At 29.5% G+C, this 15,645-nt stretch overlaps 1 protein-coding gene across 1 annotated transcript in view; it reads right to left on the bottom strand.

The window, feature by feature from the left end:
• The window catches only part of LOC106688885 (peptide transporter family 1), a gene marked incomplete at its 3' end in the record, with an annotated part of 17,862 nt that extends 3,089 nt beyond the window's left edge, over nt 1-14,773 (bottom strand). Inside the window, 13 exon segments of the mRNA XM_014433582.3 lie at nt 373-469; nt 547-669; nt 2,419-2,531; nt 2,777-2,995; nt 3,958-4,206; nt 5,604-5,768; nt 6,169-6,251; nt 6,375-6,649; nt 7,971-8,057; nt 9,629-9,770; nt 10,674-10,752; nt 11,170-11,207; nt 14,344-14,773. Of these exon segments, the coding sequence (XP_014289068.1) occupies nt 373-469; nt 547-669; nt 2,419-2,531; nt 2,777-2,995; nt 3,958-4,206; nt 5,604-5,768; nt 6,169-6,251; nt 6,375-6,649; nt 7,971-8,057; nt 9,629-9,770; nt 10,674-10,752; nt 11,170-11,207; nt 14,344-14,506 (1,833 nt within the window).
• Nucleotides 14,774-15,645: the final 872 nt, after the last annotated feature.

Below are 15,645 nucleotides of genomic sequence, written 5' to 3'. Positions count from 1 at the left end.
TTTGGCCAAGACTCCCATTGGAGTCCTATACTGCCTAACCATGGTTGTGGGGTCAAAGTTCTTCATTTTGTGGGACCACCACGCAATGAAAACAGTCAACGTCCCAGGCCGGATGCGAACCGGCACCGCCAATAGACATCAAATTGGTAAGACTGTGTCTTAACCACTGAGCTATGGGCGGCCCTATGATTCCTATTATCACTGCCTATAAATCTGACAGAATGTAATATTACAAAACAAATAAATATGCAAACCTTTAAAAAATATTATCATAACTACTAGTACGATATAAGAACCGAATGTTTTAAGTACACGTTAACTTCGAAAATGGCTAGTAATTAAATAATATAACAAAAATCAGAAAGCACATACCAAATTTTGTGAATCACCTTCTAACATCAAAACATAAATTCCACCTTGTTTTAAGTTAATGTCGGTTACAAATCTGCCATTAACGGTAATGATGTACCTGTAAAAATACAGAACTAACATTGCCAACGTTCATAAAAAATAAATAAATAAATATCAGTAACAGCAAGGTTTTACCTTCCAATTAGAGGCATTTCAATCTGCTCTGACTGGTGAGAACCAAAACTAACATAAAAATTTCTTACATTATCGATAGTTTTAGCTGATATCAATAATGGACCAAGGCCATTATAGAGAATCCTAAAATATTAATAATTGATTAGTTATATCGTAAAAATGATTATTTGTTCTTTTTCTAATTTTTTTCTCTTCCGAGATAGTGAGTTACCTTCATACATCAAACACTTTTTATAAATAATACATTCTTCTTTACAAAGCTGAAAACAATATAATAAGGAAAATGTTGGAAGCAATACATATAAAAAATAAATGGTAAATTATAAAAGAGACATGGGGAAAATAGATACACATTGCACAAAAATAATAAATAAAATAGATTTTCAAAAGATTAATTAACGATGCTAACAAAGGTTCCCCCCTACTATATGGAAGTGGGAGCTGGGTCCTTCTCGACAGATTGAGGAACAGAATCAACATCTCAGAAATGAAGTACCTCAGAAAAATAGCTGACCAAACACTTCAGAAATACCAGAATAAGAGAGGAGCTAGTGGTGAAACCACTAACTGAAATTCTTAAGAAGTGGTTCGGACATATATGCCAAGTGGATGAATACCGTGAACCATGCAAATTCTTCAAAGCTAGAGCAACTGGCAAAAGATGAAGAGGAAGACCAAGGATATCATGGCTGGATAATGTGGCTAGACTGAGAGAGAAAAGAGGAAAGCTGTTGGATTCCACGAGGGCATTAGGGGGACCAGCACAGATGGAAAGCTTGAATCAAGGCAACTCCATGCTGAGAGGCACTGAGGAGGAGCTAACAAAGGACCAAATAAAATGTAAGCGTATACTCAGTAAGCAGATGGGAATAAATGAACAATAATACAACAGTATACATCAGTGATTTGATGTTAATTGATCAACAATTGACAATGAAATATAGAATGATATATAAATATAAAATGGCCAATTAATAATAATAAATATATTTTAATAATAGAATAAAATTTCAAAGACAAAGAGATAATATTTCAAACAGATATTGCTTTAAAAATAGTTGCCATTAAGAAAATAGTTTTACAACATGAATGTAAAAAATATAAAATAAAAGAAAAAAACATAAAAATGGAGAAAATAGCAATAATAGTAAAAGTAATCTAAAATTATCAATAATAAAAAATTTCAAGTGTATGAAAACAAAATTTGGCTATTAATAACAACCATTAAAATTAATGAACTTAAAATATAATAAATCATTTATATGTAATTATTTATAATGTAACTAAGGTATGCATGTCTCTATTTTTACAGAAAATGTCTAAGAAACAGATGGTCCAAAACGTCATAAAAAACAATTTAATATTAAGGCGATATGAACAAAAAATGTTTGAAGTATAAAAAGGATCCAAATAACCTTCAAAGGTTTGAACTCACTATCCCAGAAAAAGAAATCAGAAAATATCATAAATATAGTAGTGGCTTTGAAAAAGAAAAGTATAATACGTCTAAAATGAGTTTGCCTGTAGGAGCTCGCGCACCCTCCTCTGTAGCCTTTTTTTCAATTTTCTTTTATAATGTCTAGGAAACAAAATTGACAGTGTAGAGAGAAAATAATTGCCAAAGAGTGAGGAAACGTTTGCTACTGCACACCCTTCCCCATCTTTTGCCCACAGGCAAACTCATCTTAGATGTACTATACTTAATAAATTATTTGTTCAAAAACGGTAATTAAAAATGAATAAAATTGTTATATTTCATATATTCAATTTATTTATTTACATAATTTAATAATAATTATATTTTCAATAGGTAATTGAGGAAATAAAATTAACATTAAACAAATTTTTTAATTAAGTTATGAAAAATCTTACTTCAATTTAGGATTAGAAGATTGAGACTTGACCATTTCCAAATTTCCTCCTGTCGTATTTAATTGAACCAAAGAGAGCTTATTTTTTTCATTTAAAAACATAAATGAAGAAACCTAGAACATTAAATGAAGTAAATAAAAAATAATAAGAATAATATAATTAAATTAGATAAAAAAAAAAGCAAATCAAATCAAATGTAATATAGGAACTATACAAAAATAGTTCAGCAAGATCAGCTTATGAGGGATACTTTTACAATAGATCCTCTGTTAACTGGTCATCCATTAAACTGACCTTTGGGTAAACATAATAAGAAAAAAAATTAATGAAAGAGAAAAGAAAGCACTCCCAGACTTACCTCTTTTTCCTTAGTAATAAGAATACCAGTCCAAGAGCCCGCACATGTCGCCAATAAGGTCACATTAACAGGCTCAGAGGAGATTGGATTCAAATCTAAGAAGCTTCGAGGTGGTATCAGCGCTTTATTCGGAACTCCATCAATTTCAGCGACACAGTTTAGTGAGTTATAAAGAACAACTTCAGACTGTCCACTCATGGGTAATGTTGGATTCTCTTTCTTGAAAATTTAAATGATAAAATTAAACTTCTGTAAAGTACTGAAAATGATATTTACATGTAGGCCAATCAATAATGACAGAAATGGCAGAAAAACCAGAATTGACTTTAACGCTTTACTGGACTACTTAGGAAGAGGACATAGTAAAAGTCCTGTCATATTCATAAAGAGGGTGGGGATTTAAAACACTAAAAAGTTATTAAAATTCCAACAAATCTTTCTAACAGAAAAACATTTTTTTTTTTCAAACCAGTGGCCAATCAGAAGAAAAATACGAGGCTTAAGTGATTCAGCCACCATTTTGAAACAAAATGGTAGATGGTAATGTTAAGTTCTGAAGATCATTCCATAGTGGATTATTGGATATAACCCAGGTCTTATAACTGTAGGTGATTACAGGTTTTTATGATTTTCTCATTGACCATAATCTTGATCCTGTAAGACAGCGCTCTTATTCAGAATTTTTTGCATGGCTTAGGAACCTCTACTCTCAGTGGTTATCCTGGCTTAGGAACCTCTACTCTCAGTAGTTATCCTTCCTTTCAGCTCCTATTTCATTATTTTTAGTTATCTTGAAATGTAAAACCTTGAATTCTCATAGGTGGTTAGACAATTTTTTTTTTCAATCAATTAGAAAGATTCATTATTAACAATAAACCTAATGTTTACATTTTATTGAGAGAGTCAATAAATGTATTACTTCGACGAGCGAATATTTCTTAAACAACTACAGATATGAAAAAAAATATATATATTGGAACACTCTTGTAGGTAATTTACTGCTCTTCAATTTTTATATTAAAATATTTTAAGCTAGGGCCGGACATTTTCAAATTATAAATGAAAAACATCACCTTCTCCTCCCTCTCATCTTCCGCAGATATAAGTAGTCTAAAGAAAGCCTTGAAATCAATTCTGGCCATACCCTCATTTCCTTCCTTGTTTAATAATGAGTTAATCACCTGTATATAAAGCTCAAGAGCACCCGATAAAAGAAAAGCAAGAGCAGCGAGGAAACCCCCAACTGTCAATTTTTGAAGAGGTGTCCTCACTAATCGCAATTTTTGTAAAAAGGGATAAATAATACTTTCGAAAAGAGGAATGAAAAACAGTACAAGCAGGGCATCAAGAGTTTGCATTTGGTCTGGTTGAATAGTGAACCAACCTAAATCTCCGTTCATTCGACTAGCTTGAAACGTCCATTTGGAACCCTGCAAATGATTAAATTAATTTATATTGTGTTAAAAATCTTTACAAAAATAAACTTCAATTGAATATTTTTCAAAGGTCAATAATGCTATATCAATTATAATCATTCAAGGACAAATTTGAACCCTTAATTAATTCTGCAATACTTTAATATATTGGAAATTTTGAACTTAAATTAGCTCATCCTCAAAACTGTAATAATATAAAATACACTACAGTAAATGTTTTTAACTCATTCTACAATGCATTGCTACATTTTTCAGTTTTTAAAAAATAACCAAATTTTTACATGACACTAAACATAATTTTCAATCTCCAATAACATTTTTTTTTCTTTACCAACAACTTAAAACCGTCATTTTGTCCAATATACAACTTTTTTTTTTCTTTTAAGTGACATGTACACACTATGACTTCTATAATATTATCATCAGGAAATGAAATTATTTTTCCAAAAAAAATATTACCCACTATAAACAGAGTAATATGTGACCAAACAAAAGTTTTTAACTATCATATTCTTTTTTCCTAAAGGATGTACCAGAAACATTTATGAAGTATTATACCAAAAATTGAGCCCTGCATATTTGAACAACTTAGAATAAAATACATTACTTATGAAAGAGATAATGTTTTGGAAAATTATTTTTTAATAATTTTTTTTATTATACATTTCATGCAAGCTCAATAGATTTAATAGATATATAACAACAGTGAACTACCAATACCACTGCTCTGCAAATTAAATAACTTCACAGAGACAAATAATACATTTTTATTTTACATCTATTTATTTTTTTTATTCTAATAGACTTTCATCCTATGATTAGTAATAATTTGTTATTTTAATTTTATTTGATGTAGATAAATGGTACAGAAAAATATAGAATCAGATTTTCAGATAGGAAATAATGCCTGTTCACCCATGGTGATTCAGGTATATGGTTTGTATTGTTACATATTTTTAAAATATGTCATTTTCATTTAAAATTAAACTAATTTGGCATCATACTAGGAGCATCATTTAATCTTTTAAAATAATTTTAAGGATATTGCAGCTTAACTATAAAATTGTTTAAAAAAATAAAATTGCAGTACTTAATAAAAATGTACTGTTGAACAAAGATTATAAAAAGATGAGATGTGATCAGCATCCATACTCAACCACCAGATTTTTGCTACAATCAAATGAATAGTAATGTGCCCACTTTATAGATGCTAGATGTGCTTTAGGAGGAGCAGTTGACCAAAAAGTTTATTCATGGATGATATAATGGAAAATAAGATTTCTGTCCTTATTGGACTCTAATCTGTTCTCAGAATTCAAGCACATTATCCATCGATTACCCTCATCAATTATAAAGCAACATTTATTATTGTAATATGCCATATTACATACCTGTTGGTCATATAGAGCCCAAAATACAATTGTAGGTGTGAACAAATAAATTAGTTTCAGGAGAACTTTAATATCTGCAATCAATTTTGTACTATATCTATCTTCAGCGTAGTCTAACCAATGCTCTTTCTTTTTACTTGAACTAATTTTCTTGGAAACTGCATGCTAAAAATAAAAGGTATATTTTAACCAGAACTAAATCTTTTAATTATAAATCATTTAATTTAACAGGTCATAACAATTTTATTAATTTGATTAAATAAATTTAGTCATCTAATAGTGAAAGGTAAGGGTCACTTGTATGTCTGATACTAAAGTTCACAGAACAGAAATCTGCGCTGAAATAATCTTCAAAACTCATAAATTTTTTAGCATGGAACATTGTGCTGTTCAGGATCTGGTTTTAAAACCATTCCTTGATCCTGGACACTTAAAATCATATCTCTGAGTTATAATATTGCAACTAATTTTTTATGTAGTATTATATAAAATGATTTTTTTTTTTAAATTTTATACTTTTAAAATTGATCATCAGATACTTTGAAAAATGTTATAGTATACTCACACCAATACAACCACCAACTTGCAAAGCAATGTTGCCTTCTGGGTTATTCCTTTTGTACATAGGACTTCCAACAACAAATATAACTGCAACATAAAATATTTCTGGATTGAATAATTACCAAATTGTTGCTTATTTATCTTATACACTATTTTTTTTTTAATTTTGGAATTTTTTTTTATATGTTAGATGATATATGTTACATTTACCAAGAGCAACTATCATCAAAGCAGCAGGTAATCCAAATGCTAATGGGTAACAGTCTTCATTGCTGCCGAGGCAATGGTACTCCCGTAACATTGGTGTTAAGAAGGAGGAAATAACACTTCCAGCATTAATTGAAAAATAAAAAACAGAAAAGAAACGCCGTAGTTCCTGCTCTTGTTGTGGAAGAACAAACTGGTCCCCTCCAAAAGAAGAAACACATGGCTTTATTCCTCCAGTTCCCACTGCAATCAGAAACAGCCCAAGGAGGGAAAGTTCTCTGAAATGAAAATTCAAGAAAGGAGTTAATACAAAACATGGAAAGAAAAAATATGTTATAAAATAAACAGATGATTGGCTATATGTGAATTTGAAGATGGTCAGGGCTGTGGTCTATAAGAAAGAAAAAAATAGTGTTCGGTAAATAATGGTTGGCAATAAATAAATAGTTGAAAACTAATTTTTTTTTCTTCTTGCCCTCAGCCCTGACCATCTCATTCAAACATATTATACAATATATATATATATTGTAATATGCTCTTTTTGAGTAAATAGTATATTTTTGATGTATAAAGGGTTTTGATATGTTTTATTTTATGTATAATTTTAATATTGCTATTTGTTATTTTAAATTATAAAGCAAGCTAACCAGTTTTCTTTGTCTAAAAGAAATACGTTGTATTCCAAACAAAGCCAAGATGGCGGTACGTATTCTTCAGTCAAGTCCGTTGAATCAAGGCCATGTGAGCAGATTCAAATATCATAAAAACTATTTTTACTCTTCCCATCATAATTGAAAATACAGTAAATTAAAGGAAAAATAGAAATCAAGAAATAGTGCAAATGAATAATATTCAGAAAGTAAATCATTTGGAAAAATCCCTAACTGTTGTGCGACAATCGATGTTTACATGTAACCTCAAGGCAGGTTTCGTTTTTGAAGAGGTCAGTTGTGTCTGTGGCGCCAAAGAGAGATGATCTCTCAGTATGAAGAGGTCGTCATCAATTTCTGTCAAGAAGGAAGCCATATTGGACGCTAAGACAAGAACAATAAGAAAAAAGAATACACCAAGGAATCATCAAAGGAAGATCGTGAGCTTGTTTAGTTTTTGCTATACATAAAAATAGATTCATGTATAAAGAGTTATTAAGTTGATTAATTGTAATTATTGTAAATGCCTGTTCTGATAGTCTAGTAACAACACGCCCTGAGATTAAGAGTCTCTCTTTTTATATAATAAAATTATATTATCTATTTGATATTAAAATTCTTAATTTGAACCCAAAGTATCTCTTATATTTGAAAAAAAGTTTTATAAAAAGAATAAAAATTCTTTTTTATTTTATTTTTAATAAATAAAATTATTACAATATATATATATTACTGTAATAGATTTACATGCCTATCAAGTTATTATTCAAATAAAAGTATTCTTTATTCATTAGGAAACACAGCAGTATTTATTTATGTTTACAAAAAAAAAAGTTCAAATGAAATAGACAAATTACCACTACAGAAAAACTGAATAAATTACTAAAATTACTGAGTGACTGAATTCCATACCAAAACTAAAAATGTATTGTAAGAATAACACAAATACCTGTGAGGAATATTGAGTCCTGCAACGGATCCAAATGAAAGAACAATGTTTCCAAACGCATAAAGTAGAGAAACATAAAGAATTGTGCTGAAAAATAAAATATTATTTTATTATATCAAATATAATAACAATCGATAATTTAAAAATAATTATTGAATATATCATAGTAAATTTCTTTTAAAAAATCCAAGGACTACAAGTAATTTATTTACAATGCATCCAATACAAATATTTTGTACTCATAAATACAATTAGCACTTAAACATTAACAAGGACAATTCTCCAAAATAAGTCATTATAAAACTTATACTTGATGAAATATCATACTATTTATTTTTTTAAATTTTAGGAAAAAAATTAGTATTAGATTACTCAACAATATTATTACTGGGACTGGCTCAGTAGAGTAAAATAGTTAAGTATAAGGAAAATATCATTGGTTTTTAATTTGGTGTATAAAATAACTGAGTATGGTGAGATGAGCATGGTCCTAGAGTGTTTGGTTCGGAATGTTGTGGGTTCGAATACCACCCGGGTTAATCGATATTTATTTTGCAGTGAATCTGAGAAATGAACCAAGTTGTTCCCACTTGCATAGGCCTTCAACAGAGATGTCTTTTGTAGCTGAGGGAACTGAGGTGTCAAATAAGGTAGGTTAGTTGTAATTAGTCCACTAAGCTAAGTTGCTAATGAAATCTTGTAACTGTAGTGCTGCTGGTTCGATTTCTGCTGTGGGAATTTATTTTAATACCATAGAGGTCCTATGGAATGAAAGCTTATGTTCCTCACTCAGATAGAATAGATTTTTTACTAGTAAATAACCTCCTATATTAAAAAAAAAACTGTTATAAGTTACAGATGTAGAAAGATATACTGATATATGAGTAGCTTAGTTAAAAACATGATCCGGTTAACAAAGTAAAATTATTCAGGAGATCGAAAATCTTGTACTATAGAATACATGCATTAATGTAACTTTTTTTTTTTTTTTATTTGGACCCAATATGTGATTAAAATTGAATGTGAAACAATTTGTTTTAAAATAATATTAAAATGTTACAAGTTAGTTACAAAAAAAAAAATTAAATCTGTTTTTTTTGTGTAACGAACAATGCAGACATGAAACTATGAAAGTGATTCTTTGAGTAGTCAGGTACACAATAAGTGTTTTATGAAAAGACGAAACACTTGTCAATTCCAAGCATTCTGTGCAACATTTTCAAGTATCGTTTTTTACTTTTCTCTAGAAATATCTTAAATTAATAATTTTCAGAACTTCATAGTACCTATTCATTGCCATTATAGAATACACATTCAAACAGAACCTTCTTAATGAATTTACATATTAGAATGCATTTTTAATACTAGCCATTTTATACAGTGAAAGATCCTTAGCATTACATAAAGTATAAAACTACTTGATAAAAACAATTCTAACTCATTATATAAAAAAATGGACCTGGCCGTGTAGTGAACTGAGCTAATTATAAAATGTAATAAACTGATTTTTAGTTATTTTGAGTTTAAAAAGTAAGTTTTGGTTGTGGCTATTGAAAATATCATTTATAAATATATAAAAGTTCATTTTATAATCATGTATTATTTATCATTTTTATTTTTAAATAATTAATATAAAATTTATATTGTGAAAATCTTACTTATACTTTCCTAGCCAAGCGTCAGCCATAATTCCACCGAAGATTGGTGAGAAGTAACACAGCACAATGAACAAATGATAGATTATTGTTGCATTATTTTCACTATAGTGAAGATAATCCTTCAGGTATAGTGCTAGCACACCTGTACAAAACAGAACAATGCCTTATCTATATTTATTTTATGTATTTTTCAGAATACATTTAATATTATAATATAAAATATTATTTTAAGAGAAATAAATAAAAACTATATCATTCAAAAACAAGAATCCTAAGAAAATTATAAATTGAGAGAGAGTTTTGGTCCATGCTTACACTACATCAAATAACTTATTTGCTAATTAATAAATTATTATTTTGTTCATTCATAAATTTCAATCACAGGAGATTTTATATTATATAATAATGAATACAAATTTAATTTAAAAAATAAATAAAATAAAAAAAACACCAGCATATGATTATGTAAAATTTACATAAATGATGAGGAATGTTTAAAAATTAAACATAAAAGTTCTAATATAAGGGAGACCTGGACCATAAATTAGGACTGACCTGCAAGATGACTGAGAACGTTTCAAGATTTTTTTTTTTTTATAATTTATTTATTCTTATTTACAATTGTTTAAGAATATACATAACAAGTAAATTTGCTGTAAGTGATAAAATGACATGATACAAACAAGTGGAGAATCTACCATTGATAAAACTCCAATAACATTTCTAGAGGAGATATCGAAACCCTCTTCTTTACAGATGCCAAGAAGGATTATCAGGTAATGAAGGAGAAGCCAGGTTAGAAAAAAGTGAGTTTGGGTGGCTGGGAAATTTATTATGGAAGCAATGGTATCTGGCTAAATCGGCAACATATGGAACATTGCGGTTCTGATATGACTTGATTTGAGACAAAGTAAGAAAATATTAAATTAACTTTACTTAAAACATATTAGAACAAAAAAAGGATGCTAATTGATTTTAAAAATATTCAAACATTTACAATTCATATTAAAATAATAACTTTCATAAGATAATAAAAATTACTTACCACGCATTCCATAATAAGAAAATCTTTCACAAAATTCACTACTTATGATAAAAAATACTGATTTTGGATATTTCAGTTCCTGAAAACAATCTAAAATGTAAAAATTCCAAGAAAGATCTATCAAGAGTTATATTATATTAATAACATTATAAACTATTATAAAAGTACTATTATATTAATATAATTACAATTATAGTAATAATTACTTGTAAGGAAGCATGATTATTTTAATTATATATTTTTCTTTGAATTTACAACTTTATTTTTTAGTTAATATTGTTTTGTTTTGTTTTTTAAATAAAGTATATAAAATAAAATAAAAAAAAAAAGAAAGAAAGAAATACTTCAGGATCAAGTTCTTTTAAACTAAAATATTCTAAAAAAATAATTATTTAAAAAATATAACTTATTGCATAATTTATATGGATATTAGTACTGTCAATTCAAACTTTTTATTCAATAAAATAAATTTAACATTATCAGCTAATAATATTACTTTTTCTGTTAAATGCTTCCCATCTTCAGGTTCATCATCTGTAACAAAAAAAATTTTGATTTTATCTAGTATAACATTTTCATGAAGTATTATTTGATTCAATTATTATGAATATTACTATAATGTGTGTGAGTATTATCATAAATAAATATTGTGTTTGAATCTCATCAATTGATTAAGAGATGAAGATTTATAATAAAAATATTTTCATAAATAAAGTAACTTCATAAGAACAACTTATTATTTTAATAAATAATAATTTGTAAAATAAAAACAATAAATGATTAACAGACTGAGATAGATCAGCATATAATGAGTGTGAACAGAGCCTTTTTTTCTCGGCAAAGAATACTGAAATCCTGAAGAATCTCTAAAAATCTGAAACCAAGGATGTAAAATGCCATGATAAAACCAGCTTTGATATACAGCTGTGAGACCTGGGCTCTAGTACAAGGGTTGTCTGGAAAGTTTCCGACTTAACAAAAGTACAAGGCATTTTTTCTGAAAATTTGTTTTTAGTTTTCACCATAGTTTCCTTGTAACTCTATACATTTCTCCCAGCGGTGCTCCCATCTCTGTAACCCGTCCAAAAAGTACTCAGCGTTTTTCTCTGCAAAATAGTAGTTCATGAAGACGAGTTCCTCTTCATTTGACAGAAATTTCTGTCTTCCAAGCACAATTTTTCGATGAGAAAACAAAAAGAAGTCACTTGGGGCTAGATCTGGTGATTAAGGCGAATGGTCAAGCAGTTCAAACTATAATTCATGGATTTTTGCCATGGCAACCACTGAGGTGTGAGGCGGTGCGTTGCCTTGGTGAAACAGATTTTCTTTTTCTGCAAATGTGGCCGTTTTTCCACAAGTTCTGACTTCAGCTTATCTAATAATGAAGCATAGTATACCTGTAATGGTTTTATCTTTTTGAAGATAGTTGGTTAAAATAACTCCATGACTATCCCAAAAAACAGTTGGCATCACTTTCCCAGCTGAGAAAACAGTTTTTTTTTTTTAGCCAGTTCCCCCTTTGCAGTCTACTGTTTGGACTGTTTTTTGTTTTGGGCATATAATGGTGTAACCAAGTTTCATCTAAAGTAATTAATCCACACCAAAACTCGGTTGGAAAATTGTGCCTAAACTGCGCCAACAGAGCGTTAGAAATGTTCATTCAAACACATTTTTGGTTAGCATGAGCAAACGTGGCACCCAACATGCAGAAGGCTTTCATATCTTTACAGAGATAGGAGCATCGCTAGGAGAAGTGTGTAGAGTTACAAGGAGATTATGTTGAAAAATAAAAAATAGTTTCAGAAAAAATGTCTTGTATTTTTGTTAGGTCGGAAATTTTTCAGACTACCCTCGTAGGTACCAAAGAAAGGAGAATGAAAAGATTTGAATGGAAAGTCCTCCATACAATTACAGGAGCAATCTGGGATCAGAGCCCTTAACACATGGAGGATTAGAACAGTAAACTGCTTGCAGAGGTTGGTCAAAGAAGTTAAGGTGGGTAGGACATGTGGTTCGAAGCAATCCATCAGGAGGCCTCTACACAACAATGAATGGCAGTATAGTAGGTAAGAGACCATGTGGGAGCCAGAAGCCAGATAGATAGAAATCAGAATCAACAAAGATGCAAAACAGAAAACTGGAAAGCAGTAGCCCAAGACAGGCAGACATGGAAAAGGCTGTTTCAGGTGGCCAAAGATCTATAAGGTTTGTAGAGCCAATAAAAAAAAAAATTTTTTTTTTTTTAAATAAATTTGTTTTTCTTACACCACAACCCTACTTACAGAAATGAATTGGTAAGAGACCAGGCTATAAGTGACAATGATACAAATGAGAGGTTTTTCACTATTTACCCTTAGCTGGACCAAATCTATGCTTCAAATATTATACTGAAATATTAACAATTATTAGTTAACAGTAGATAACAAGACAACTTTATCTATCCTGAAGCATAAGTTTATTTCAGGAACATGTAGATCCAAAAAACTTTTTATTTCCAAAAAATTACTCGTAAAACTCATTTTCTAACTCCCTCAAGTCATCCTTTTCATTTATCCTTCTACTATCCAAATAATTTCTAGAAAAAATGGTCATAAAAGATGTTTTAAAATCCTCAATTCATTTTCAAATAATTTGTGTGTTATCAACAATAAAAATTATAAAGTAACAAATGATCTGATCAGGTTTATAAAGGTTGAACAAGGAGTAATTTTATTTTTTATATAAGCATTGCAAGCTCTATAAACCATAAAAAATTATATGAACTTAATCCATTATTTTATATGTGATTGATATTTTACAGACCATTATTTTCACATTCTTTTGATCAGTTAACTGAGACTGACAAAGAGGAGGTTCTAAATCAATAGAAATCTACGGAGCCAGAAACTGAACCACGTGCGGCCAACCACTATTCCTGACTTAGGACAATTGGGGGTCTCTCATGGAAAATATTGGAATTTAGGTTGCTTAGAAGAGCGAGTCATTTTTATTGCACATCTACCTGTAAAAACATTTTAGCCGATACACAAATATAAGGGAAGATAATTAAATAAAATAGTTCTAACAATATGCCGTCACAAATATATGTTTCTGGACCCGCCGGCAGACCACATATGGTCCACAGACTACAAGTTGGAAACCACTGGCTTAAAGAGTAATTAGATTTGTTGAATGATGATGTATTATGACATTTACTGACAGATCAGCTTTCCAATAGTAACTGTATTAAATTTATCATTTCTATTGTGTTTAAATTTTGAATTGAATAAAGGCTCAAGAAAATATGGTACTTCTATACTCCTAAGAATGATTTTGTTATAGAACAGATAAAAAAATATTTAATCATTAATTGATCATTATATAATTGTGGTCAAACAATGGATAGTCCTTAACTATTATCTGCAATGTTTGCCCTGATTCAATTGAAGTATTAATGTGACAGCTGGTTGGGTAATATTACAGTTCTTCACTTGAATTATGAAGCACAAATGATTGTATTAAAATCAGTATTTAAAGTATCTGTTTATTTACTCAATTGGAGGAAAAAATTGAAATATAATAAAAAAATATTTTACTATACATGAAATTTAAGCACAGAAAAAACATATAAAACTAGGATTGTACAAGCATAAAAAACTTAAACTTTAAATAATTTTCATTTATTTTCAACCTGGATATTCATTTAGTAGTGTTTCCGATTCAGAATAATCAAAATTTTTGGGCTGCTTGAGGATTTCCTTCTTTGCATTATAGCGGTATCCATAGGGTTTTACAACTGCCTGAATTGTTTCAGGCACTGACCCTATTTTAGTTTGATCCCTGGACCCAAACATATTGTTCTTTTTAGAGTTAAAACAGTGTTTTTCTCATTATTGAAATGACAATACACCAAGTAATTTACAGGTGCATGTCGACAAACAACTTGAAACTATTTTTTTAATATTGTAACGTTTCGATTCAAGGACTATTAAAAACAAGTAGAGAAGAGACAAATGTCAAATTCAAAAGGTACTGCGTCGTAGAAGGGAAGGTTATATGAAATCTTATTTTCCAAAGAGCTAATGCAAGTATTATTTGCATAAACTTTCTCAAAATGTATTGATTTATTGGTTTCTACTCTTCCATTACGGTGTTGGAAAAAAAAAATGTTTTAATAACGACTGTTTGAACAGTCTTTTGTTGTGTAAAAACAAAATAACCATTCATATCCTTTTCATTTAATCACGTAAATAGTTTTCAACTAATTATTATTATAATATTAGTTTCCATTAATACTATTGTGGTGATCTAATTCCCTTTTTCCCTACTTCTGTGGTATTTCCTCCCACTACTTTAACGCCCTGTTGATAAGACTGATAATTTAACATATGTTTCTTTTATACTTAACCTTGTTGGTTGCAATTTATGTCAGATTTATTCTGTTAATAAAAACCTATCTTTGGGTAAAACTTTCGTTTATCATTCACTACAATTTTATTAACAGAATAACGCGTTTTATTTACTATAAGTCTTGAAATGGAGAAGTATTTGAAACCCGATAAATTCAGTGCAAACCCTCTCATGCCAAACCCGGACTCTCCTACTTCAGGTAAGGAATTTACACATTGGTTGAAAACTTTTGAGAACTTTGTTGCTCCATCTACCGAACCACTGAACGACGACGACAAACTTAAGGTACTCGCCAATTTCCTCTCATTTAGTGTTTATGAATTGATATCTGAATGTACGACATATGAAGATGCTATCAAGACACTCAAGGACGTGCTTATAAAACCTAAAGGAGAGATCTTTGCTCGACATTTATTAGCAGTAAGGAAACAAAAGCAGGGAGAAGGTATTAATCAATACATTCAAGCCTTGAAACTCTTGGGAAAGGATTTTGATTTTAAACCAGTCACTGCCGAGGAACATAAGAACCAATACATTCGAGATTCATTCATTAATGGGTTGCTTTCACCCCAAATCCGCCAGC

Source organism: Halyomorpha halys, unplaced genomic scaffold (assembly GCF_000696795.3).
Source record: "Halyomorpha halys isolate HHAL.00 unplaced genomic scaffold, Hhal_1.1 Scaffold1226.1, whole genome shotgun sequence".
NCBI lineage: Eukaryota > Metazoa > Arthropoda > Insecta > Hemiptera > Pentatomidae > Halyomorpha > Halyomorpha halys.
The sequence above is the reverse complement of the archived record's forward strand: the minus strand, read 5'-3'. Positions and strand labels throughout refer to the sequence as shown.